Genomic DNA, 27,500 nt, shown 5'->3' on the forward strand with positions numbered 1-27,500 from the left:
AGCCACATCATTCTTATTATTTGCAACATTCAGGTGTTTGATGTGTGTTCTCTGCGTGAAACTAATCTGTAAACTAGTTCATATGTGGTTTGAATGTTGAAACGTTAACGCTGTTCATTTGTCAACATGTTAAAAGTCGCCGGAGACTTTTCAAATAAGAGCCGTGAACTGTGAACCCTGAGCAGCCACGTAGCCGTGTTCCCCACACTCTTCCCGGGACCCTGGGTTTGACATTTCACTGACCTGCGTCAGAACCAGCAGCGTCACCGCCCTCTTCTGGTACCGTCCGAACTCACCGACCACCTGGAACGCGTCCTCGAGGTCCATGCCGGTACCGGACTCTGTCGTCCAACATCACAGGCGAAGAAGAACCGCGCAGCGCGAGAGGAGTGTGACCGTCGTTCACTTCCGGCTTCGCTTCTCTCAGCGCGTGCTCCATTACGAGATTATTTGAAGAAATAACGACAAACTCGACAAAGACTGTTTTACAAGCGGCAGCATTTATTTGCAAAGACACATTATTGACATAGTTGTTAGGTAAAAACTATTTGTTCAACACAATAACTAAAAACAACGAAGAGTGGCTCAGTGGTTAAGACCAGTACGCTGTGTGCGAAAGACATCATGGCAGCAACGGTCGCAAGTTCGACTCCACCCTTGGCTGATTGTACTCAATTCCATTGTCAGTCGCTTTGGATAAAAGCGTCTGCTAAATGACATGTGATGTGATGAACAGAAAAGTCTGCTATAGTGGAGTCTGAGGGCCAAACTTAAGAGAAACGGACATGTGCCGTTTACATGTATTTCATCATAAGAACACACTTGATTAAATAAGGATTCTTTAAAATTCTCCTAATATCTTGACTTTCTTCTTTTTCCCTCTTCAGTTTGGCTCTGCCACTCGTCGTCATGGTAACAGTAAGAACTAAAGCAGTCAAACACACAGGCAGTGCAATACAATGTTAAAGATGCTGACAGTGAGCACATGTTTGTTAGTTTACTACACGCGTGATTCATGGAGTCGAGACCTGAACATGATCAGGATAAAAACCAGGATCTGAACAACAACAAGATCAACAACATCTTCCTAATCCACATCAGTTAAACTGACAAACACTGACACGGTCCTAATCCAGGAGCCTCATCCCGAGGTCAAAGGTCAAAATGAGGATTGACTGCACCATCGCATGGTGACGTCATCGTGACGGCAGGAGATGAATGGACAGTTTGATTTGAATAGAATGGTTGGTTTTCACATTAAAACCAACTCTTTATTTACACATGTTCTCACCGATGATGACAAGCGTCCACCATGTCCTCACGTCTCCAGCAGTGACAGAGACAGGGATGGACAGATGTGGAAGACACTGCAGAGTCTAGATGTGATCCAGTGTCACAGGAGAAGACCCCACTGCTAGTCTAAAGGCCGTTGTTGGAATCTCTCTCCTTAGACCTTTCCTCTGAACTCGCAGGACCATACTTCTGTCCAAACAGCTGTTTTATTGTGTCTCGCTTATAAACCCCAACCACGAGCAATCCAAGGACAACAAGGCCACCAAGGACACCACCGATGATGGGTCCATGGGACACAGGTTTTATTGGGTCTTTGAATGGCACTTGGTAGCCGTCACTCTCTTCTGTACTGACTGCATTGCTGATGTTACAGAAGATGAACTCAGACTTCCTCGTTTCCTTCGTGTTGTTTAACTTTAAGCTCGCGCTATTCTGCTCCAGGATCCACTCGCCACCGACCATCCAGCTGTAGGAAACACGCCCCGCCCCGGTGACGTCACTTTCACAGTTGAAGTTGCAGGACGATGATTCGGGTAAACAGGCCAGAGTTTTGCTGACCACCTTTGGTTTGCGCACTTTGTCCAACACAGAAACGTGATACTTTTGCGGCTGCTCCACGTTGCCCACATACAGCACGTACGTCCCGCTGTGCGCCTTTGTCACGGAACTGATGTCCACCTGCCCGGTGACTCGGTCCAGCTCGGTCCGACCTTCAAAAATGTTGAAAAGCTCCAACACACCACCCTCATACTCCAACACCTGGTTCCCTCCATGTTTCCACCCGATATCACCGCTCGGGGCCGTCTGAGGTTTCAGGGTGATGGTCCCGCCCACCGCGACGTCTATTTCCTCCGCGCGACAAGAATCAAACATCATCAACATCATCATCATCATCATCATCATCATCGTCGTCGTCTTCGTTATCAGCATCTGTCCTCTGCGGACACGGAGACACTGAACCGAATCCATGTTCGAACAGCGAGGACCGGGGACAGACGCGGGACAGACGCGGGACAACACCCTGACTGACTCAACACTGGCTTCCGCTTCTGCTGCGGACCCAGGAAACGACGAGCTGTTCAAAGCAGTGCCCGATCAAAACGTCTACAGGGTTCGACATGGGACAAAAGAGTCTACACAAAAACACAAGAGTTGTGTAACATTATGAAAAAGAAACTTTGTCACCATTTCATCTTCAAACGTCTGACAGTGGTCACGTGACACATGTGACTATTTCCTGTTTCTCTACATTGATAAGATTGTGCGGTTTTTAAACAGACGCGAGTCACGCGGCCTTGATCGTGTATTCAAGTGAAATAATTACGGGTTTTACATCAAGTAAATTGTTTTTTAAATTAAAGCCATGATTTAATGGTGTATTTATTTATTTATTCATTTACGACACAAACCGAAAGTAAAATGTTGCGACTCACGTTCCGCCCGGAGCCCATAGCCCCGCCCACCGTGGCGTCCTGAGAGAACAGGGTAAATAAGGAACTTTTTCTTAGAAATATGAAGTTATTTCACATGTTTTTATTGAATCCAGACTAAAGCTTTTAACATGAAGAACTTTTTAACTCAGATTTTTGAATTTAAAAAAACAAAAAAACTGATTGTATTGTAAACAAATGTCAATAGAGAATATTAAAAAAAAAAAAGTTCTATATGTTCATATTTTATCTTCTGGGTTTAAAAATGACAAAATCATGAAAACAGGAATAATACTCTTTAATTTTACAAGCAACATGAAAATGTCAGAACAGCTCACACAAAAATATGAATGACGTTAGAAACAGAAGAAAAGAATATTAAAAAACATTTAATAATTGTGAGAGCGGAGCGGCAGCCGGGATTTCTGTGGCGACGATGACGCAGCTTCATTTTCTAACCACTTTGATCTGCTGGGAATCTTTGAGTCCTTCTTACTGCGCTTCTTCTGCTGCAAGAGCAATGACAACAACAATGAGTATTATTATGATTACAGTCATCATAATACATGTAGAAAAGGTTAACTACATATTTGTGTCACTGTAATTGACAGATGAAATAAGCAAAGCACAATAATAGATAGGTTTTATATCTGAACACATACAAAGATTAAAACCATTCAAATAAACTTTTATTCTCACAGTATTGTTTATGTTTTAAAGCGCAGTCGTAAATCAAAGAACTGTAAGTTGTCATCACACACACACACACGCACACACACACACACACACACACACGTCTCTGATCGTCAGTGAAAAACCTGCACTTTGTCGTTTGTCACCTTGAAGAAGGGAACTCGTTTGCACTCATTGAAGACGAGGTTCTCGTCGATGAAGGACGGCTCCGTGGCTGCACTCTGATCACAGGTGCTCAGCTCGTCCTCCAGAGAATCCTAGAGACAAACAGAGAGGAGGGAAAGTTCAGTCACAGCCTCCACGTGTGTCTGTCGCTGCCTGTGGGCACAACAAGACAAAAACCTGGCTGTGTTTGTCCTCCTCCTCCTCCTCAGGCTCCTCCTCCTCCTCCTCCTCAGGCTCCTCCTCCATGGCAGCGAGCAGCTGCTCCTGCTGCCTCCTCAGACTGTCCAGCAGCTCGATGCGACTGCGCGACTTCGTCAACTGCCCCGGATAGACAAAGTCCCGACGCTGAGGCGTGGCACCTGAAGGTCACGCCCACACATTTAAAACACGCTTTTTTTCCTTCATCAGTAGAAACTTTGACTTTTCTGTCATTTGTTTGTCGTCTGAACTGAAAACTTCTCGACTGTGAAGTTGACAGAATATTTACCGGTGGGAACGTCGTGCTGCAGCTCCTCCTGCAGGAACCCACAGACCAGACGCTGGCTTGTCTGCAGGCGCTCCTGAAGCTCCGCCCACTGCTCATCCACAACAGTCTGGTCCACTGAGGCCTGGTCCTGAACGGCCACCACAGCGCGCTTCACCTCCGCCTGCTGACTCGACAGCGCCTCCTTGGTTTTGTGCAGCTGTTCGGCGCAGTGCGTCTCCACGCTCTGAAGAGACACAGAGGTTTAGACCACAGCGAGTCAACAGCGAGGTCATGAGTCAACAACGAGGTCACAACGAGGTCACAACGAGGTCACAACGAGGTCACAACGAGGTCACAACGAGGTCACAACGAGGTCACAACGAGGTCACAACGAGGTCACAACGAGGTCACAACGAGGTCACAACGAGGTCACGCGTGGAAGGTGAAGGTTTGTTTTACCTGCTGCAGCATCTGAGTGTCACATGACCTCTTCTTCACCAGAGCCACATGTTCCCGAGCTCCCGTCTCTGCACGGTCAGTCACTGCAGACCTCCACTGGACGTCACGGTCCATCAGACCTGCAGCCACAAGCTCACACTCAGCGCGCTGCAGCTTTAACAGGACATTTCAGACTATTCTAAAGTGTGGTGGTGTGAGGTACTGACTGTGAGCGCCCCCTGCTGCCTGACACAGAGGCTCACTGTCTGTCTAACAGTGAGATAAAGACGGGGTCTTCTCCCTCGTGTCTCTGCTCACAGCCTTGTTTCCATTGAGAGTGAGGCTCTGTGTCAGCAGCAGGGGGCGCTCATAGCACAGGCAGTACTGTGTCAGTACTGTGTCAGTACTGTGTCAGTACTGTGTCAGTACTGTGTCAGTACTGTGTCAGTACTGTGTCAGTACTGTGTCAGTACTGTGTCAGTACTGTGTCAGTACTGTGTCAGTACTGTGTCAGTACCTCAGACTGGCATGCTCATTAAATACAGAGAAGTGAAGTGAAGGCTGGTACCGGACACAGAGGAGTGTAGGTGGGAGCAGCAGCCGCTCAGCTCCTCCAGCGTCTGCTGACTCTGCTCACAGGTGTGACGCAGGGAGGAGGCAAGGGAGGAGGAGGAGGAGCAGAGCACCTCCACCTGAGAGGAGGCCTGACGCTCCACTGAGCTGCAGCCACTGCAAACACGACACACAAGATAAAGACACGAGATAAAGACACGGGATAAAGACACGAGATGGAGACACGAGATAAAGACACGGGATAAAGACACGGGATAAAGACACGAGATGGAAACACGAGATAAAGACACGGGATAAAGACACGGGATAAAGACACGAGATGGAAACACAAGATAAAGACACGAGATAAAGACACGGGATAAAGACACGAGATGGAAACACAAGATAAAGACACGAGATAAAGACACGGGATAAAGACACGAGATGGGGACACGAGATAAAGACACGGGATAAAGACACGGGATAAAGACACGGGATAAAGACACGGGATAAAGACACGAGATGGAAACACGAGATAAAGACACGGGATAAAGACACGGGATAAAGACACGAGATGGAAACACAAGATAAAGACACGAGATAAAGACACGGGATAAAGACACGAGATGGAAACACAAGATAAAGACACGAGATAAAGACACGGGATAAAGACACGAGATGGAGACACGAGATAAAGACACGGGATAAAGACACGGGATAAAGACACGGGATAAAGACACGGGATAAAGACACGAGATGGAAACACGAGATAAAGACACGGGATAAAGACACGGGATAAAGACACGAGATGGAAACACAAGATAAAGACACGAGATAAAGACACGGGATAAAGACACGAGATGGAAACACAAGATAAAGACACGAGATAAAGACACGGGATAAAGACACGAGATGGAGACACGAGATAAAGACACGGGATAAAGACACGGGATAAAGACACGAGATGGAAACACAAGATAAAGACACAAGATAAAGACACGGGATAAACACACAAGATAAAGACACGGGATAAAGACACGAGATGGAGACACGAGATGGAAACACGAGATAAAGACACGGGATGGAGACACGAGATGGAGACACGAGATAAAGAAACGAGATGGAGACACGGGATGGACATGAGATGGAGACACGGGATGGAGACACGGGATGGAGACACGAGATAAAGACACGGGATGGACATGAGATGGAGACACGAGATGGAGACACGGGATGGAGACACGAGATGGAGACACGAGATAAAGACACGAGATGGAGACACGAGATAAAGACACTGGATGGACACGGGATGGAGACACGGGATGGAGACACGAGATAAAGACACTGGATGGACACGGGATGGAGACACGGGATGGAGACACGAGATGGAGACACGAGATAAAGACACGGGATGGAGACACGAGATAAAGACACGAGATGGAGACACGGGATGGAGACACGGGATAAAGACACGAGATGGAGACACGAGATAAAGACACGGGATGGAGACACGGGATGGAGACACGAGATGGAGACACGAGATAAAGACACGGGATGGAGACACGAGATGGAGACACGAGATAAAGAAACGAGATGGAGACACGGGATGGACATGAGATGGAGACACGGGATGGAGACACGGGATGGAGACACGAGATAAAGACACGGGATGGACATGAGATGGAGACACGAGATGGAGACACGGGATGGAGACACGAGATGGAGACACGAGATAAAGACACGAGATGGAGACACGAGATGGAGACACGAGATAAAGACACTGGATGGACACGGGATGGAGACACGAGATAAAGACACTGGATGGACACGGGATGGAGACACGGGATGGAGACACGAGATGGAGACACGAGATAAAGACACGGGATGGAGACACGAGATAAAGACACGAGATGGAGACACGGGATGGAGACACGGGATAAAGACACGAGATGGAGACACGAGATAAAGACACGGGATGGAGACACGAGATGGAGACACGAGATGAAGACCACGTGACACAAATGAAGAGTAAACCACAGTGAGTTGGTGTGCTTGGTGGTGGTGAGTGTCACCTGCTGATGTTCTGCTGGAGGCTCAGCAGAGGTTTCTGCAGAGCTCTGGAGGTGGAGCACAGGTCTGTGTAGTCTCTCTGAGTCTCCATGGTGAGCAGGTTGAGCTGGTCCTGCAGACACTGGATGGTTTGTTTCATTCCCTGACGGAGAGAAGCGCAGCCATGATATTGGTTTTGCATGCTTTTGAAATGTGAACGTGTCAGTTCAGAGTGTTGTAGGTCAGCTCTCACCGTCTGATGTTTCTCCTGCGCTCGCCTGATTTCGTCCTCCAGCCTGTCGTGGTCTCTCTGCAGAGAGCTCAGCCCCTGCACCGCTGACTCCCTCAGCCCCGCCAGATCCTGAACCAGGCCGCTGAAGAACACACCCATGTCCTTCATGTCCTCCACCTGAGAGGGCAACAGTGACCAGCAGGTTTAACCAGAGCTAATGCTAAGCTAAATAAACAGGACAGTCATGTCTCACCTTGTCGGCCAAAGCTCGCTGCGTCTCCACGGACGCTCTCAGCGTGTCACTGAGCTCCCTGACGGCCGACAAACCCATCAGAGTCCGAACCACTAAGACTTCCTCCATGTCCTGCCGGTGCTCGTCCTACAACAAGGAAAGTCAAACATTCAGTCACGTGACATTCCAGGGACAGAACGTGGAAGTGGTGCCAGTTGTGATCAGCATCTGGAGAGCAGCGGACCGTTTCTACCATCCAGTTGTCATGAAAACCAAACTTAAAAAACATGATCACGATTAATACGATCTCAGCACAGGAAAATCAGCTGTTCTGATGATGTGACATCACTGACATCTGCTTTCTTTTAAAGGGGACATATTACGCAAAATCAACTTTCTAACCATTTTAATACTTATATTTGGGACTCTGGAGGCCCTACCAGTCGCCAAAGTGTGGAAAAAGAATACTCAGTCATGTTTTCGTGGTCCCCCTTAGTGTAAGTATAGGCGATAAAACACTCCATGTTGAATTCCCTGCACTTATGACGGCAGCATGCGCATTTCACCGCGAATGTTACCACCCACCAGTAAGTTTACCTCGAGAGCTCCACCTTAGCTCCACCTTAGCTCCACCTTAGCTCCACCTTAGCTCCACCTTAGCTCCACCTTGTAAAATGCCAGAGTGCAGGCGAGGGAGGAAGAGCGGTATTATGTCAACGCGGAGGGACAAGTGTGCTGTTGGTGGCTGCACAGTGGAGCACAGTGTTTTACACAAACTTCCAGCCTCAGAGGATTTTATATATGAAGCTAATGTTCCGGATAAAGTCAGCAAACGTGTGTTTGTGTGTTCGCACCACTTCACATCAGACTGCGGCCAGCGGTCGCCGTATTTAGTCAGCAACCGTATTTCACCGACGTACAAACACACACATGTTTAAGAAAAGGTCACATAGAGCTCATAACTGACCATTCTGACACGTCCTAATTAAACATATTTGTTCAGTACGTCCTCCATGACCGGAGCACAGACTCAGTCTGATACAGTCACATACAGCGGCAGATCATTCAGAATGCCGCGCGCCGCTGGCGATCAGCTGTGCTGTCCCTATGTGTATTTAACTGATTTACAGTTGGTCAGTGTTCGGCTCGATCCTTATGAAGAACGTCTCTTCCTGTGACGGCACTCTCGCTGTTTTCTGCGCACGCTGCCATGTTGATATTGTCAGAGAACTAGTGGAGGGAGGGGGAGATGAGTAGCAGCTGAGCGAGTGAGCGCTGTAAAGAGGACACATCAGAAACCCCCTGGAAGAAGTGGGTGTGTGTTTGCCTGTGTCTCATTTGCATATAAAGGGACCATGCACGAAAACCGAGCGTTCTGAAAGGGGCGGGTTTAGCAGGGTTATTGAACTGCTATGATGCTTCATCCTTATGGTATTTTGACCAAGGCATGTCAGTGACATGTTCATTAGGACACCAGGGAACTATTTTAATGGGGGAAATAGGGTATAATATGTCCACTTTAAACTCTCACCAGCAGCTGCAGCAAACTCTCTTTGTCCTGCAGACACAGCGCCTCCTGCTGCTGAACTCTCTCCTGACAGCGAGCCACACCCTCGGCCACCAGATGTCCGACTCCGCCCACAAAGGTCTCCAGGTTGGTCAGAGCTCCAGTCAGCGCCGCCTCGTTCATCCCCAGCAAACCATCTGTGGAGGAGGAGGAGTTTCTGTGGTCAGTTTGTGTGTGTTTGTGCGTGGTCAGAGTGTGTGTGTGTGTGTGGCGTCTTACCAACAGCCTGTGAGTAGCTGCTCATCATGTGCTGATGTTTGTTTCCTTGCTGTTGAACACAGCGCTGCATGTCACTGAATGCTGTCTCCATATGCTGAGAAAAGCTCTGCTGGACCTGCCTGTTGTGCTGCTCCACCTGAAATATGACATATACTTATTCACAGGACCCTGAAGTGTGTGAACCGCTCTTAAAATGTGGTGAGTGTTTGTCATGTGACCTTTGTCTTCCTGTCCAGTTTGTCGTGGAGACCCGACACGTCGCTGGTGCTAGCCTCTACTGTCGTCAGCAGCTGAACACAAGGAAACATTATTGACCTGGTAAATGATCTACCTGCAGTCACAGGTCACAGGTCACAGGCAAGTGTGTGTGTGTGTGTGTGTGTACCTGTCCAGCAGTGTTGTAGAGAACCTGGTGCACCGAGCTGATCTCAGAGCAGATAAACTCCTCCTCACTCAGCTTCTCTCTCGTCTCCTGCAGGTCACGACTCGTCTCCTCCAGCCTGAAACAACCACACGTCAGCGACAAACAAAAACAATAGAAACAGGAATACAAACAAATATAGGAACAATAGAAACCGAAACAAAAATAGGAATAATAGAAACAGAAATAAATACAATAATAGAAACGTCAACAACACAAACAGTTAACCAGGGATCTCACCTCTGCTGCTTCTCATCCAGATCAACGGTGACCTGATCCAGTCTGGTTTGACTGTCCATGAACAACTCAGTGACCTGAGCACGAGGACGACGAGGAGAAGGAGAGAGTTACTGTCAGTGTGGAATAGTGAGCATTAGCAGTAAAGGAGATAAATGTTTATATTTAGAGTCTGTATCCTGATGTAAAGGAGATACATGTTTATATTTAGAGTCTGTATCCTGATGTAAAGAGATACATGTTTATATTTAGAGTCTGTATCCTGATGTAAAGAGATAAATGTTTATATTTAGAGTCTGTATCCTGATGTAAAGGAGATACATGTTTATATTTAGAGTCTGTATCCTGATGTAAAGAGATAAATGTTTATATTTAGAGTCTGTATCCTGATGTAAAGAGATACATGTTTATATTTAGAGTCTGTATCCTGATGTAAAGGAGATACATGTTTATATTTAGAGTCTGTATCCTGATGTAAAGGAGATACATGTTTATATTTAGAGTCTGTATCCTGATGTAAAGGAGATACATGTTTATATTTAGAGTCTGTATCCTGATGTAAAGAGATACATGTTTATATTTAGAGTCTGTATCCTGATGTAAAGAGATAAATGTTTATATTTAGAGTCTGTATCCTGATGTAAAGAGATAAATGTTTATATTTAGAGTCTGTATCCTGATGTAAAGAGATACATGTTTATATTTAGAGTCTGTATCCTGATGTAAAGGAGATAAATGTTTATATTTAGAGTCTGTATCCTGATGTAAAGAGATACATGTTTATATTTAGAGTCTGTATCCTGATGTAAAGGAGATACATGTTTATATTTAGAGTCTGTATCCTGATGTAAAGAGATACATGTTTATATTTAGAGTCTGTATCCTGATGTAAAGAGATAAATGTTTATATTTAGAGTCTGTATCCTGATGTAAAGAGATAAATGTTTATATTTAGAGTCTGTATCCTGATGTAAAGAGATACATGTTTATATTTAGAGTCTGTATCCTGATGTAAAGAGATACATGTTTATATTTAGAGTCTGTATCCTGATGTAAAGGAGATAAATGTTTATATTTAGAGTCTGTATCCTGATGTAAAGAGATACATGTTTATATTTAGAGTCTGTATCCTGATGTAAAGGAGATACATGTTTATATTTAGAGTCTGTATCCTGATGTAAAGGAGATAAATGTTTATATTTAGAGTCTGTATCCTGATGTAAAGAGATAAATGTTTATATTTAGAGTCTGTATCCTGATGTAAAGAGATACATGTTTATATTTAGAGTCTGTATCCTGATGTAAAAGAGATAAATGTTTATATTTAGAGTCTGTATCCTGATGTAAAGGAGATACATGTTTATATTTAGAGTCTGTATCCTGATGTAAAGGAGATACATGTTTATATTTAGAGTCTGTATCCTGATGTAAAGGAGATAAATGTTTATATTTAGAGTCTGTATCCTGATGTAAAAGAGATACATGTTTATATTTAGAGTCTGTATCCTGATGTAAAGGAGATACATGTTTATATTTAGAGTCTGTATCCTGATGTAAAGGAGATACATGTTTATATTTAGAGTCTGTATCCTGATGTAAAGGAGATACATGTTTATATTTAGAGTCTGTATCCTGATGTAAAGAGATAAATGTTTATATTTAGAGTCTGTATCCTGATGTAAAGAGATACATGTTTATATTTAGAGTCTGTATCCTGATGTAAAGGAGATACATGTTTATATTTAGAGTCTGTATCCTGATGTAAAGGAGATACATGTTTATATTTAGAGTCTGTATCCTGATGTAAAGGAGATAAATGTTTATATTTAGAGTCTGTATCCTGATGTAAGGAGATAAATGTTTATATTTAGAGTCTGTATCCTGATGTAAAGAGATAAATGTTTATATTTAGAGTCTGTATCCTGATGTAAAGAGATACATGTTTATATTTAGAGTCTGTATCCTGATGTAAAGGAGATACATGTTTATATTTAGAGTCTGTATCCTGATGTAAAGAGATACATGTTTATATTTAGAGTCTGTATCCTGATGTAAAGAGATACATGTTTATATTTAGAGTCTGTATCCTGATGTAAAAGAGATACATGTTTATATTTAGAGTCTGTATCCTGATGTAAAGGAGATACATGTTTATATTTAGAGTCTGTATCCTGATGTAAAGGAGATACATGTTTATATTTAGAGTCTGTATCCTGATGTAAAGGAGATACATGTTTATATTTAGAGTCTGTATCCTGATGTAAAGGAGATACATGTTTATATTTAGAGTCTGTATCCTGATGTAAAGGAGATACATGTTTATATTTAGAGTCTGTATCCTGATGTAAAGGAGATACATGTTTATATTTAGAGTCTGTATCCTGATGTAAAGGAGATACATGTTTATATTTAGAGTCTGTATCCTGATGTAAAGAGATAAATGTTTATATTTAGAGTCTGTATCCTGATGTAAAAGAGATAAATGTTTATATTTAGAGTCTGTATCCTGATGTAAAGGAGATACATGTTTATATTTAGAGTCTGTATCCTGATGTAAAGAGATAAATGTTTATATTTAGAGTCTGTATCCTGATGTAAAGAGATACATGTTTATATTTAGAGTCTGTATCCTGATGTAAAAGAGATACATGTTTATATTTAGAGTCTGTATCCTGATGTAAAGGAGATACATGTTTATATTTAGAGTCTGTATCCTGATGTAAAGGAGATACATGTTTATATTTAGAGTCTGTATCCTGATGTAAAGGAGATACATGTTTATATTTAGAGTCTGTATCCTGATGTAAAGGAGATACATGTTTATATTTAGAGTCTGTATCCTGATGTAAAGAGATACATGTTTATATTTAGAGTCTGTATCCTGATGTAAAGAGATACATGTTTATATTTAGAGTCTGTATCCTGATGTAAAGAGATACATGTTTATATTTAGAGTCTGTATCCTGATGTAAAGGAGATACATGTTTATATTTAGAGTCTGTATCCTGATGTAAAGGAGATACATGTTTATATTTAGAGTCTGTATCCTGATGTAAAGGAGATAAATGTTTATATTTAGAGTCTGTATCCTGATGTAAAGGAGATACATGTTTATATTTAGAGTCTGTATCCTGATGTAAAGGAGATACATGTTTATATTTAGAGTCTGTATCCTGATGTAAAGGAGATACATGTTTTTCACTCATTCACAAAGTAATTACTGACCCAAGCTTTAAATCTACAGGGTGTCGTACCTTTTTTTGCTCCTCCTCCAGGGCAGCGATACGGTCAGTGTACTCGATAATCTGCTCCTCGTTAGTGGTCAGCTGACCCACCATAGACCTGCGCACACACACACACACACACACGGAGGGAGAGACTATTTTAAATGAGTGACGTGTGTGTGTGTGTGTGTGTGTGTCTCTGTGTGTGAGTGTACGTACTCGTAGTGTTCTGAGGACAGGTAAACTCCGTGCTTGTCTCGAGCAGCGGCCAGGTCTCTCTTGAGGCGCTCGATCTCCTCGGTGTATTCCTGAGCACAGATCAATCACACACACAGACGTCCTAACATTGGTCTCCATCACAAAAACCTCTGTGGTGAGAAAGAGACTCGTCTTACCTTGATGAGCGTCCTCTTGGTGAGTTTCTGGTTGACCTCAGGTTTGTTCATGATGTTCTTAGCTCTGCTTGCATATTCCAGGGTGCTCAGTGTCTCCTGCTCAGAGACAAACATGGTCATGGAGATCATCAGGGTGATCAGCAGCAGAGACACAGAGAGAGACAAAGTAAACGTACCTCCAGGTTGCTGGATGACGGCGACACAGTGGCAATGATGGAGGTTTTGGTCCGTCCTCCCAGCGAGTCCTGCAGGATCCTGGTCAGCTTTGACTCTCTGTGGGAAAAACAAACTCCTTTAATGTTGGTGAGGTCACATGTCATCTGTGAATTTGTTCTTTATCTCTCTGTGAGACAGACATCTGACACACTCACACACACACACACAAGCAGGAGCTGATGCTCCTCTGCTGCCTTGTGTGGTCACTTTGTGTCACTGACGTCAATCTGAACAAAGGATTTCAAACACTGAAGTGACGAAATCAGACAGTTGAACTTAGTGATGGAGGCAGCAGTGGATCAACCTCTTCTGAAAATCACTCACTTTCTCTGTGGACTGTGCTGTGTGGGTGTGGGTGTGGGAGGGGGAGTGTGTGTGTTGTGTGTGTGGTAGAGTAAGTGTGTGTGTGTGTGTGTGTGTGTGTGGTGTGTTATGTGTGTGTGTGTGTTATGTGTGGTGTGTTATGTGTGTGTGGTAGCGTGAGTGTGTGGGTGTGTGTGTGGTAGAGTAAGTGTGTGTTATGTGTGTGTGTGTGTGGTAGCGTGAGTGTGTGGGTGTGTGTGTGGTAGAGTAAGTGTGTGTTATGTGTGTGTGTGTGTGGTAGCGTGAGTGTGTGTTATGTGTGGTGTGTTATGTGTGTGTGGTAGCGTGAGTGTGTGTTATGTGTGTGTGTGGTAGAGTAAGTGTGTGTGTGTGTGTGTGTGTTATGTGTTGTGTGTGTGGTGTGTTATGTGTGTGTGTGTGTGGTAGAGTAAGTGGGTGTTATGTGTTGTGTGTGTGGTAGAGTAAGTGTGTGTGTGAGTGTGTATTATGTGTTTTGTGTGTGTGGTAGAGTAAGTGTGTGTGTGTTATGTGTGTGTGTTGTAGAGTAAGTGTGTGTCTGTGTGTTATGTGTGTGTGTGGTAGCGTGAGTGTTATGTGTGTGGTGTGTTATGTGTGTGTGTGGTAGAGTAAGTGTGTGTGTGTGTTATGTGTTGTGTGTGTGGTGTGTTATGTGTGTTATGTGTGTGTGGTAGCGTGAGTGTGTGTGTTATGTGTGTGGTGTGTTATGTGTTGTGTGTGTGTGGTGTGTTATGTGTGTGTGGTAGCGTGAGTGTGTATGTTATGTGTTGTGTGTGTGGTGTGTTATGTGTGTGTGTGTGTGTGGTAGAGTAAGTGTGTGTGTGTGTGTTATGTGTTGTGTGTGGTAGAGTAAGTGTGTGTGTGTGTTGTGTGTGTGGTGTGTTATGTGTGTGGTAGAGTAAGTGTGTGTGTGTGTGTGTGTGTGTTATGTGTTGTGTGTGTGGTAGAGTAAGTGTGTGTGTGTGTTATGTGTTGTGTGTGGTAGAGTAAGTGTGTGTGTGTGTGTGTTATGTGTTGTGTGTGGTAGAGTAAGTGTGTGTGTGTGTTGTGTGTGTGGTGTGTTATGTGTGTGGTAGAGTAAGTGGGTGTTATGTGTTGTGTGTGTGGTAGAGTAAGTGTGTGTGTGAGTGTGTATTATGTGTTTTGTGTGTGTGGTAGAGTAAGTGTGTGTGTGTTATGTGTGTGTGTTGTAGAGTAAGTGTGTGTCTGTGTGTTATGTGTGTGTGTGGTAGCGTGAGTGTTATGTGTGTGGTGTGTTATGTGTGTGTGTGGTAGAGTAAGTGTGTGTGTGTGGTGTGTTATGTGTGTTATGTGTGTGTGGTAGCGTGAGTGTGTGTGTTATGTGTTGTGTGTGTGGTGTGTTATGTGTTGTGTGTGTGTGGTGTGTTATGTGTGTGTGGTAGCGTGAGTGTGTATGTTATGTGTTGTGTGTGTGGTGTGTTATGTGTGTGTGTGTGTGTGTGGTAGAGTAAGTGTGTGTGTGTGTGTTATGTGTTGTGTGTGGTAGAGTAAGTGTGTGTGTGTTGTGTGTGTGGTGTGTTATGTGTGTGGTAGAGTAAGTGTGTGTGTGTGTGTGTGTGTTATGTGTTGTGTGTGTGGTAGAGTAAGTGTGTGTGTGTGTTATGTGTTGTGTGTGGTAGAGTAAGTGTGTGTGTGTGTGTGTTATGTGTTGTGTGTGTGGTGTGTTATGTGTGTGGTAGAGTAAGTGTGTGTGTGGTAGAGTAAGTGAGTGTGTGTGTGTGAGTGTGTGTTATGTGTGTGTGTGTGTGTGTGTGTGGTGTGTTATGTGTGTGTGTGTTATGCGTTGTGTCACCTGTATGGGATGTGTGGCCTCTTCTCCACCAGAGCAGTGATCACTCTGCCCAGTGTGAGCAGAGACTGGTTGATGTTTCCCGCCTCTCGAGCTCGTTTATCCACCGCGCCGGAGCGTCCGATGTTCTCGCTGCCAGCGAGGTCCACCTGCAGAGGGTGATGTTTACTCAGGAAATGAAAGAGCTCATCTGTGTAAAATCTCTTCACTTTACAAAATCAAATGTTCTCAATTGTTTACTTAGAGACTTTAACATCAAATCAATCAAATGACGACAAATTACCAGATTGAGTTTCCCGATCTTGACCAGCTCTTCTCCGTCCACTGTGATCTCTTTCATGTGAATGGTGACGGAGAACACGGAGTGAGAGCGGCTGCAGACACAAACACAGATGAACAACGTGAGCAGACTTTGAGCAGCAGAGCTTTGTTAATGTCAAGTGCTTTCTGCCACGTCTACCTGGAGTAGGCGTTCATGAGTGTGGAGGCCGTCCTCCTCTTTGCTGATCCTCTCTCCAGAATCTGATAAACCTCATCTTTGTTGTGAACCGTCACCTCCTCCAGGCCCTTCACCACCACGCCGCGCTGCAACACACCACACCACACCACACCACACCACACCACACCACACAGCAGTCACGACAGGACGTCAAGGACATAAACACTGTGTGTGCTCGTCTTCATCTGAGCCTTTTACACGTGAAATAAAACACACACATGTTACTGTGTGTCATGGTGACTTCCAGTTGTAGCCGGAGGACTCAGAGCACACACACACACACACCTTGTTGCGCGGGTCGTCAAACAGCTGCAGTCGCTCACTGACGTCCTCGCTGGGACTCAGCAGGTCAAACAGCTCCTCGTTGTAGATCTCCAGCAGTGACACTTTGACGGAGAACTCGGTGCCGTTCTCAGAGAGCTTCTCAAAGATCTGGTGCAGCGTCCGGGGGATGATGCCGGCCAGAGGGTCCTGACAACATGATCCACAACCGGACATGAAGCAGAAATGAGTGTGTGTGTGAGTGTGTGTGTGTGTGTGTGTGTGTGTGTGAGACTTGAGGACGATGAACTCACCTCCTCCCAGGTGAACTGTTCGTCTGGACTGCGCTCGCCCTCCATAGTGAACGTCTTTCCTGTTCCTGTCTGACCGTAGCTGAAGGAAAAAGATTATCAGGACAAGTCACTACCTTTGGTTTTAACGCTCCACTCAAGTGTAGAGATGTTCCGATACCATTTTTTCCCTCCTGATACCGATTCCGATACTTGTGCTGTGGGTATCGGCCGATACAGAGTACCGATAACGATACCGATACCAGTGTGTTATAAAAGAAAATATATCATACTACGCCTGCATGACTGTGATATGATTATCATTGGTGGTAAGGTTTGGCTCAGGTTAAACCCTCTGTAAAACATGAACGAATACAGCAAATGGACACCATTTATTTTTACCAGTGATATGTTATTTCGTTTTTCAGCTTGTACGTTTGTTTTGACTCTGGTCCAAACACCACAGCACTGGCAGAGCTTCATGTTTCCATGACGACTGACGCGCGTGACATTATTTTTACATGACTCCAGATTGTTAAAATGAGTCTTTGAAGTAACGCTAAACTTTATAAACAGAGGCATACATACGCAGGACACAGGCACCCTGGTTAGCTGTAGCGCTGCTCTTTTCGTTTAATAAACGGGCCGCTCCAGTTTGACTGTAGACGCGCTAACGGAGCTAGCGCAGCTAACAACGCTAACTGGTAAATACAGCCAAACCGCCAACATGATGAGCTAACGTTAGCTCCTTGTCTACAGGTGTCATGTGATCAGTTCTTCTTCACGCCTCTAAAAGAGCACAGCGCAACTGTTTCAAGAGCGGCGAAGAAGAACCGCGTCAGAGCTAACGGAGCTCTAATACATTACGTGGTATCGGATCGGTGCATGGACTACAGTACTCGCCGATACCGATGCCCACATTTTCGGCAGTATCGGAGGCATTTCCGATACTGGTATCGGAATCGGAACAACTCTACTCAAGTGTTCCACTTGACCTAGACCATGGGATTCTATGATGGCTGTCACTGTCAAACACAGCAGCTTTTACCATAAATATCACAACTGTCATATTTGTTTCAGAGTGAATGTGTGAGTAAATTACCATGACAACAGCTAACAATGGCTGACAACGGCTGACCATGGCTAACAACGGCTGACAACTGGTAACCATGGCTGACAACGGCTAACTATGGCTGACCATGGCTAACAACGGCTGACCTAACCCGAGAGACACTTGGAGCGTGATGAACTCGGGGTGACGTCACTGACAGTTGTGATGTAAATAGAGTGCAGTATAAAACAACACAGAGTGAACGTGATCTCTGTCTAAGTCCAGCTTTCATATGTCTCAAACGGAACCACAGTATACGTCACATTCCTTCCACGAGTAGGAACGAAATATTTCATTTGGTTATCGATAAACTCACAGAGAACAAAACTGGAAACATACAGGGTTTCCCGGTCGCTTGTTTTTTTATTTTAAAGGAGACATATTATACCCTATTAATGCTCTATGTGACCTTTTCTTAAAAATGTGTGTGTTTGTACGTCGGTGAAATACGGTCGCTGACTAAATACGGCGACCGCTGGCCGCAGTCTGATGTGAAGTGGTGCGAACACACAAACACACGTTTGCTGACTTTATCCGGAACATTAGCTTCATATATAAAATCCTCTGAGGCTGGAAGTTTGTGTAAAACACTGTGCTCCACTAATAAGGTGGAGCTAAGGTGGAGCTCTCCAAGTAAACTTACTGGTGGGCGGTAACATTCGCGGTGAAATGCGCATGCTGCCGTCATAAGTGCAGGGAATTCAACATCACGTGTTTTATTGCCTATACTTACACTAGGTGGGACCTCGAAAACATGACTGAGTATTCTTCTTCCACACTTTGGCGACTGGTAGGGCCTCCAGAGTCCCAAATATAAGTATTAAAATGGAAAACCAACCAACCAACCAACCAACCAGTCACTCACTGGAGCTCGAGTTCACTCGTTCACATTTTCATGATGATAAAAACTCTGAGACTCACGCAAACACAGTGCAGTTGTATCCCATGATGACTTCGTCCAGGATGGGACACACAACACTCCTGTAGACGTCTATCTGCTTCGCTGCTGGACCAAACACCTGAGACACAGACACACAGGGACAATGATGAGGATTATCTGGTCAAAATCACTGTAAAATGCAAAAGTCTTCACTCTGCAAAGATTGTAAATGAAAATCAGCCACAGCTTTTTAGCCGAGTCATGTTGTGGGTGGAGAGTTTGAAATGACTCAGCACAAACGTGTTGTTAATATGACGGTATCACATCATAATATCCATCCCAAAAACTAAGCATTATTTTCTCCATTGATCGATGAGTTGTTTGGTTCACAAAATAAAATCAGTGTTTGTCAAATGTGGAAATGATGACAAACCAAAATGATTTCTGTGTTTTATGGAGCAAAGAAATCCGAAAATAGAAAGGAACATTAGAAGGTTGTACGTTTAGAGACGTGAACGCAGCTGCAGCTAAATCAAAGTCCACTCACCATGTCAAACGTGTACGTCTTTCTTGACGTCTTGTCGTTCATCCCTCCCGTCTTCATCACCACCTCCTTCCTGTTCTGATCGCAGTCCACGACGCCGTACGACGACTTGCGCTCCATTGTGTTGAAAGGTCTGAATCATAAGGAATTTAAAAAAACAGAAGGAAAACTTCACCAACTATCTCTATTTGCCCTTCACATGAAGTGATGTGTGTTAGAAACAGCAGGAAGTTGCTCAGTATTTGAATATACAGAGTTCTGACGGTGCTGTGTCTGGGATTTCAACAGGTAAGTTTACGTGTCGTTTGTTTGTTACTGCAGCGTAATATGTGCTTGAACTGGGATCCATGTAACACTAACTTAAGATATGAGTGTGTAGTTTTATGTATATGGCTACATAACTAAATGAAAAGCTAACTGAATATACTGTAGACAGTAACTGATAAAGCTTAACCTGTTAAACAGCTCAGTTATGTTTATCTTGTTCTCACAGTGACCTCTGACCCTGATGTGAGGAGGAGGAGGACAAGGACAAGTAAACTGTTGTTATTGTTGACCAGTTAAGCCTAGATTATCTCAGGTTATCTCAGCCTAGATTATGTTTTTGAGTTATAATAATAATACCACCATGTTATTATGTTTTGTGTTCTAACATCAAATAGGGAGATGATAAGACATTGATTTTACCTCTGCACGTTTCTGTGAGATCCTTAGTGAAAACGACTTGTCACTTGTTTGCAATTGTTCTTTTTACACTGAAAGTAGTTTGTAGTAAAAAAAAAGAAATGTATGTAAAAAAACTGCATTGAGTGTAAAAATGCCAAAGCTGAAAAATACAAACTAAGGATGGATTTTTGTGTCATGGAATTTTCCTTTTAGAAACGATATTATAAAACTGGTATCGAAAAAAGTATCGATCAGGGAACCAGTATCGAAATGAAGGTATCTATCTATCTATCAGCGTCTCAAATGTGCATATTTTCTACTTTCTGTCATTGTTCAGCTTCTTAAATGTGAATATTTTCTACTTTCTGTCATTTTTCAGCTTCTTAAATGTGAATATTTTCTAATTTCTGTCATTGTTCAGTTTCTTAAATGTGAATATTTTCTACTTTCTGTCATTGTTCAGCTTCTTAAATGTGAATATTTTCTACTTTCTGTCATTTTTCAGCTTCTTAAATGTGAATATTTTCTACTTTGTCATTTTTCAGCTTCTTAAATGTGAATATTTTCTACTTTCTGTCATTTTTCAGCTTCTTAAATGTGAATATTTTCTACTTTCTGTCATTGTTCAGTTTCTTAAATGTGAATATTTTCTACTTTCTGTCATTTTCAGCTTCTTAAATGTGAATATTTTCTACTTTCTGTCATTTTCAGCTTCTTAAATGTGCATATTTTCTACTTTCTGTCATTTTCAGCTTCTTAAATGTGAATATTTTCTACTTGCTGTCATTTTCAGCTCCTTCAATGTGAATATTTTCTACTTTCTGTCATTTTCAGCTCCTTCAATGTGAATATTTTCTACTTTCTGTCATTTTCAGCTCCTTCAATGTGAATATTTTCTACTTTCTGTCATTTTTCAGCTTCTTAAATGTGAATATTTTCTACTTTCTGTCATTGTTCAGTTTCTTAAATGTGAATATTTTCTACTTTCTGTCATTTTCAGCTTCTTAAATGTGAATATTTTCTACTTTCTGTCATTTTCAGCTTCTTAAATGTGAATATTTTCTACTTTGTCATTTTCAGCTCCTTCAATGTGAATATTTTCTACTTTCTGTCATTTTTCAGCTTCTTAAGTGTGAATATTTTCTACTTTCTGTCATTTTCAGCTTCTTAAATGTGAATATTTTCTACTTTCTGTCATTTTCAGCTTCTTAAATGTGAATATTTTCTACTTGCTGTCATTTTCAGCTCCTTCAATGTGAATATTTTCTACTTTCTGTCATTTTCAGCTTCTTCAATGTGAATATTTTCTACTTTCTGTCATTTTCAGCTCCTTCAATGTGAATATTTTCTACTTTCTGTCATTTTTCAGCTTCTTAAATGTGAATATTTTCTACTTTCTGTCATTGTTCAGTTTCTTAAATGTGAATATTTTCTACTTTCTGTCATTTTCAGCTTCTTAAATGTGAATATTTTCTACTTTCTGTCATTTTCAGCTTCTTAAATGTGAATATTTTCTACTTTGTCATTTTCAGCTCCTTCAATGTGAATATTTTCTACTTTCTGTCATTTTTCAGCTTCTTAAGTGTGAATATTTTCTACTTTCTGTCATTTTCAGCTTCTTAAATGTGAATATTTTCTACTTTCTGTCATTTTCAGCTTCTTAAATGTGAATATTTTCTACTTGCTGTCATTTTCAGCTCCTTCAATGTGAATATTTTCTACTTTCTGTCATTTTCAGCTTCTTCAATGTGAATATTTTCTACTTTCTGTCATTTTCAGCTCCTTCAATGTGAATATTTTCTACTTTCTGTCATTTTTCAGCTTCTTAAATGTGAATATTTTCTACTTTCTGTCATTGTTCAGTTTCTTAAATGTGAATATTTTCTACTTTCTGTCATTTTCAGCTTCTTAAATGTGAATATTTTCTACTTTCTGTCATTTTCAGCTTCTTAAATGTGAATATTTTCTACTTTGTCATTTTCAGCTCCTTCAATGTGAATATTTTCTACTTTCTGTCATTTTTCAGCTTCTTAAATGTGAATATTTTCTACTTTCTGTCATTTTCAGCTTCTTAAATGTGAATATTTTCTACTTTCTGTCATTTTCAGCTTCTTAAATGTGAATATTTTCTACTTGCTGTCATTTTCAGCTCCTTCAATGTGAATATTTTCTACTTTGTCATTTTCAGCTCCTTCAATGTGAATATTTTCTACTTTCTGTCATTTTTCAGCTTCTTAAATGTGAATATTTTCTACTTTCTGTCACTAATCGATTGATGGGGAAAATAAATGTTTTGTTTCTTTTGTGTGGCAGTCTGATTTTTGTCATTTTAAACATTTTTAATGCTGTCATCATCATCATCAAGTATGAAAATAACAAGATGAATGAAATACATTAAAAATCCATGAGGCATAAATAAAACAATAACACTGATCAATGATCGTCTTTAACGTATTCATATTGTGGACATGTTGAAGTCCACACACAGATGAATTTACCTGCATCTGACGACCACCTGGATGTTCCTGCCTTTCTCATCCCGTTTCACTGCGTTCAGGCTGTGTGACGTCATGTTAGCTTCAGCAGAGAACTGTCCTCTGCTCCGTTACACCTGAAGACAGGACAGGACAGGGAACAGGGGGACAGGGAAACATTAATCCTCAAAAGACACGTTTAAAGGACTAACGCGGCTTCTACGTTAGCTCCTATGTTAGCTCCTGTGTTAGCTCCTGTGTTAGCTCCTATGTTAGCTCCTGTGTTAGCTCCTATGTTAGCTCCTGTGTTAGCTTAGAGCCTGATGTTACTCACTTCGTGATCGGCGGTGAACTCTCGTTGTTTTCAGTTTTTCCCCCAGTTTTCTTCTCAGTTTTCTTGTGTTTTCTTGTGTTTTCTTGGGTAAAATCCTGACGCCGTGTGTGTTTTAAAGTCGTGTCTCTGACGTTTCGTTCTGCCGCTCTTCGCTTTTCATAGTGAACTTTTTAAATTTCCACTGACCAATGACAGCGCAGTCACAGAAAAACAAACGACGCTATTGGTCAGGACGCACAAGTGACGACGTCACAGTGGGAGGCGTCATCTTCTTCTTCCTCTTTTTTTGTAAAATGGCGGTCATGTGTTCGGTGCGTTAGCGCTACCTTCAGGACTGAGTGTGAATCAACATCATTTCAATATAATACACATAAAGAGTAAGATTATTAAAAGATTATAAGTGATTAATTAACACTGTTTGAAAGTTATTTATAAAACACAACTGTTGAAGTGAATTAAAGAAGAAAAACGTATGATTTACTGATAGTTTAATGATGATTTACTGATAGTTTAATGATGATTTACTGATGATTTACTGATAGTTTAATGATGATTTACTGATAGTTTACTGATGATTTACTGATAGTTTAATGATGATTTACTGATAGTTTACTGATGATTTACTGATAGTTTAATGATGATTTACTGATAGTTTACTGATGATTTACTGATAGTTTACTGATGATTTACTGATAGTTTACTGATGATTTACTGATAGTTTATTGATGATTTACTGAAAGTTTAATGATGATTTACTGATAGTTTAATGATGATTTACTGATAGTTTACTGATGATTTACTGATAGTTTAATGATGATTTACTGATAGTTTAGTGATGATTTACTGATAGTTTAATGATGATTTACTGATAGTTTAGTGATGATTTACTGATAGTTTAATGATGATTTACTGAAAGTTTAATGATGATTTACTGAAAGTTTAATGATGATTTACTGATAGTTTACTGATGATTTACTGATAGTTTAATGATGATTTACTGATAGTTTAGTGATGATTTACTGATAGTTTAATGATGATTTACTGATAGTTTAATGATGATTTACTGAAAGTTTAATGATGATTTACTGAAAGTTTAATGATGATTTACTGATAGTTTAGTGATGATTAACTGATAGTTTAGTGATGATTTACTGATAGTTTAATGATGATTTACTGATAGTTTAGTGATGATTAACTGATAGTTTAGTGATGATTTACTGATAGTTTAATGATGATTTACTGATAGTTTAGTGATGATTAACTGATAGTTTAGTGATGATTTACTGATAGTTTATTGATGATTTACTGATAGTTTACTGATGATTTACTGATAGTTTACTGATGATTTACTGAAAGTTTAATGATGATTTACTGATAGTTTACTGATGATTTACTGATAGTTTAATGATGATTTACTGATAGTTTAGTGATGATTTACTGATAGTTTAATGATGATTTACTGAAAGTTTAATGATGATTTACTGATAGTTTAATGATGATTTACTGATAGTTTATTGATGATTTACTGATAGTTTACTGATGATTTACTGATAGTTTATTGATGATTTACTGAAAGTTTAATGATGATTTACTGATAGTTTAGTGATGATTTACTGATAGTTTAATGATGATTTACTGATAGTTTACTGATGATTTACTGATAGTTTATTGATGATTTACTGATAGTTTAATGATGATTTACTGATAGTTTAATGATGATTTACTGATAGTTTATTGATGATTTACTGATAGTTTACTGATGATTTACTGATAGTTTATTGATGATTTACTGATAGTTTACTGATGATTTACTGATAGTTTAATGATGATTTACTGATAGTTTATTGATGATTTACTGATAGTTTACTGATGATTTACTGATAGTTTATTGATGATTTACTGAAAGTTTAATGATGATTTACTGATAGTTTAGTGATGATTTACTGATAGTTTAATGATGATTTACTGATAGTTTAATGATGATTTACTGATAGTTTAATGATGATTTACTGATAGTTTAATGATGATTTACTGATAGTTTATTGATGATTTACTGAAAGTTTAATGATGATTTACTGATAGTTTAATGATGATTTACTGATAGTTTAATGATGATTTACTGATAGTTTATTGATGATTTACTGATAGTTTAATGATGATTTACTGATAGTTTACTGATGATTTACTGATAGTTTAATGATGATTTACTGAAAGTTTAATGATGATTTACTGATAGTTTAATGATGATTTACTGATAGTTTATTGATGATTTACTGATAGTTTACTGATGATTTACTGATAGTTTATTGATGATTTACTGAAAGTTTAATGATGATTTACTGATAGTTTAGTGATGATTTACTGATAGTTTAATGATGATTTACTGATAGTTTACTGATGATTTACTGATAGTTTATTGATGATTTACTGATAGTTTAATGATGATTTACTGATAGTTTAATGATGATTTACTGATAGTTTATTGATGATTTACTGATAGTTTACTGATGATTTACTGATAGTTTATTGATGATTTACTGATAGTTTACTGATGATTTACTGATAGTTTAATGATGATTTACTGATAGTTTATTGATGATTTACTGATAGTTTACTGATGATTTACTGATAGTTTATTGATGATTTACTGAAAGTTTAATGATGATTTACTGATAGTTTAGTGATGATTTACTGATAGTTTAATGATGATTTACTGATAGTTTAATGATGATTTACTGATAGTTTAATGATGATTTACTGATAGTTTAATGATGATTTACTGATAGTTTATTGATGATTTACTGAAAGTTTAATGATGATTTACTGATAGTTTAATGATGATTTACTGATAGTTTATTGATGATTTACTGATAGTTTACTGATGATTTACTGATAGTTTACTGATGATTTATTGATGATTTGATTATTTGTTGATTATTTATTGATGATTTGACGACACACACACATTATTAAAATGTCATCATCTTCATGGTCTTCATCATCTTCTTCATCGTCTTCATCTTCTTCATCTTCTTCATCATCTTCATGGTCTTCATCATCTTCATGGTCTTCCTGGTCTTCATGGTCTTCATCATCTTCATGGTCTTCCTGGTCTTCATGGTCTTCATGGTCTTCCTGGTCTTCATGGCCTTGATGATGGTGGAGTCCAGAGCAGCAGCAGCAGCAGCAGCAGCAGCAGCAGCAGCAGCAGCTGCCTTGCTCGAGGGTGAGGCAGAGCTGTGTCCTCCCACGTCCTTCTCTGTCCTGTGTCTTCATTACCATCACAAAGGACAGACCATGGTCTCTCTGTCTTTGTCCCTCAGCCCACTCACACCCCGGGTGACGGTGATGAAGATGAGGATGAAGATGGTGAGGGTAAACCAGAGGAAACCAGGAGAGCGGTTAAGTGTGAAGAGGACGAGGACGAAGACGAGGACATTTTCTCTTCTCTGCTGTTTCACAGTGAGTCTGATGTTTGTGAACGTGTGTAAATTTACACTTTCATCCATTTAAACAACAATGCTGTCAATTCTTTTCTTCACTTATTCACTAAGTTAACTCTTGAGTCATTGATAATAACTCTGATGATGAGAAACGTTTAAAACCTTCACTTTCATATCTTTTAGATTATTTATATTTTTAGATTATTTCCAAAGGTTTTACGATAAAAACAACAGGAAAAGATTTTGAATGAGTGATAAATATTTGCTTTTGTTTGATGTTTCATCTTCTTTCTTTAAAAACAGACAAAAAAAACAGTGAAAACAAATTACAAAGAAAATATTAAAGAAAGATTTGACTGCTTAACATAACCTTTAAATGTAATAATAATAATAATAATTAAACCTTTAAATGTTGTAATAATAATAATAATAATTAAACCTTTAAATGTTGTAATAATAATAATAATCAAACCTTTAAATGTTGTAATAATAATAATAATAATAAAACCTTTAAATGTTGTAATAATAATAATAATTAAACCTTTAAATGTAATAATAATAATAATAATTAAACCTTTAAATGTTGTAATAATAATAATAATAATAATTAAACCTTTAAATGTTGTAATAATAATAATAATAATAATTAAACCTTTAAATGTTGTAATAATAATAATAATAATTAAACCTTTAAATGTTGTAATAATAATAATAATAATTAAACCTTTAAATGTTGTAATAATAATAATAATAATAATTAAACCTTTAAATGTTGTAATAATAATAATAATAATTAAACCTTTAAATGTTGTAATAATAATAATAATAATTAAACCTTTAAATGTTGTAATAATAATAATAATAATTAAACCTTTAAATGTTGTAATAATTAAACCTTTAAATGTAGTAATATAATAATTAAACTTTTAAATGTAATGATAATTAAGTGTTTAAATGTAATATTAATAATAAGAAGAACAATAATTATATATTTTATATCCTGCATCCTTTACCAAA

General features: G+C 40.2%; 3 protein-coding genes across 5 annotated transcripts in view; all 3 read right to left on the reverse strand.

Moving 5' to 3' along the window:
* The window catches only part of slc22a15 (solute carrier family 22 member 15), an 11,297-nt gene extending 10,833 nt beyond the window's left edge, over positions 1 to 464 (reverse strand). For both annotated transcript variants that reach the window (XM_058652029.1, XM_058652028.1), the window contains exon 1: positions 244 to 464. In XM_058652029.1, coding sequence (XP_058508012.1) covers positions 244 to 327 — 84 coding nt within the window. In that variant the 5' untranslated portion in view covers positions 328 to 464. The remainder of the gene's footprint in view (positions 1 to 243) is intronic.
* Positions 465 to 479: 15 nt separating this feature from the next.
* Positions 480 to 2,539, reverse strand: LOC131474260 (uncharacterized). Its single transcript, XM_058652030.1, has one exon. The coding sequence runs from the start codon at positions 2,260 to 2,262 to the stop codon at positions 1,420 to 1,422; it is 843 nt and encodes a 280-aa protein (XP_058508013.1). The 5' UTR covers positions 2,263 to 2,539; the 3' UTR covers positions 480 to 1,419.
* Positions 2,540 to 3,002: 463 nt separating this feature from the next.
* kif11 (kinesin family member 11) lies at positions 3,003 to 23,213 on the reverse strand. 2 transcript variants are annotated; one of them, XM_058652026.1, is made up of 27 exons: positions 23,041 to 23,213; positions 22,731 to 22,843; positions 19,570 to 19,699; positions 19,064 to 19,161; positions 17,056 to 17,134; positions 16,766 to 16,951; positions 16,442 to 16,566; positions 16,265 to 16,355; positions 15,985 to 16,130; positions 13,790 to 13,886; positions 13,614 to 13,709; positions 13,438 to 13,526; positions 13,249 to 13,336; positions 9,998 to 10,071; positions 9,722 to 9,836; positions 9,555 to 9,626; positions 9,337 to 9,472; positions 9,082 to 9,254; positions 7,572 to 7,697; positions 7,340 to 7,495; positions 7,110 to 7,249; positions 5,054 to 5,214; positions 4,507 to 4,625; positions 4,069 to 4,291; positions 3,759 to 3,940; positions 3,563 to 3,673; positions 3,003 to 3,229 (listed from the first exon to the last, which is right to left on the reverse strand). In XM_058652026.1, exons 2-27 carry the CDS (start codon positions 22,802 to 22,804, stop codon positions 3,113 to 3,115), a joined length of 3,204 nt encoding a protein of 1,067 aa, XP_058508009.1. In that variant the 5' UTR covers positions 22,805 to 22,843; positions 23,041 to 23,213; the 3' UTR covers positions 3,003 to 3,112. The 2 variants fall into 2 exon arrangements, with proteins under 2 accessions (XP_058508009.1, XP_058508008.1); XM_058652025.1 differs by having other exon boundaries at positions 3,003 to 3,232.
* Between the last annotated feature and the right edge of the window lie 4,287 nt (positions 23,214 to 27,500).

This window comes from Solea solea, chromosome 15 (genome assembly GCF_958295425.1).
Source record: "Solea solea chromosome 15, fSolSol10.1, whole genome shotgun sequence".
Lineage (NCBI taxonomy): Eukaryota > Metazoa > Chordata > Actinopteri > Pleuronectiformes > Soleidae > Solea > Solea solea.

What these genes read in the sequence shown, in the direction of transcription:
- kif11 (XM_058652025.1), bottom strand. Translation starts at nt 22,804, where the DNA reads ATGACGTCACACAGCCTGAACGCAGTGAAACGGGATGAGAAAGGCAGG. An exon ending in CTCATGAACGCCTACTCCAG is followed by an intron (nt 16,356 to 16,441) that starts GTAGACGTGGCA and finishes TTGTGTCTGCAG; the next exon opens with CCGCTCTCACTCCGTGTTCT. An exon ending in AGCGAGCTTTGGCCGACAAG is followed by an intron (nt 7,496 to 7,571) that starts GTGAGACATGAC and finishes TTGCCCTCTCAG; the next exon opens with GTGGAGGACATGAAGGACAT.
- LOC131474260 (XM_058652030.1), bottom strand. Translation starts at nt 2,262, where the DNA reads ATGGATTCGGTTCAGTGTCTCCGTGTCCGCAGAGGACAGATGCTGATA.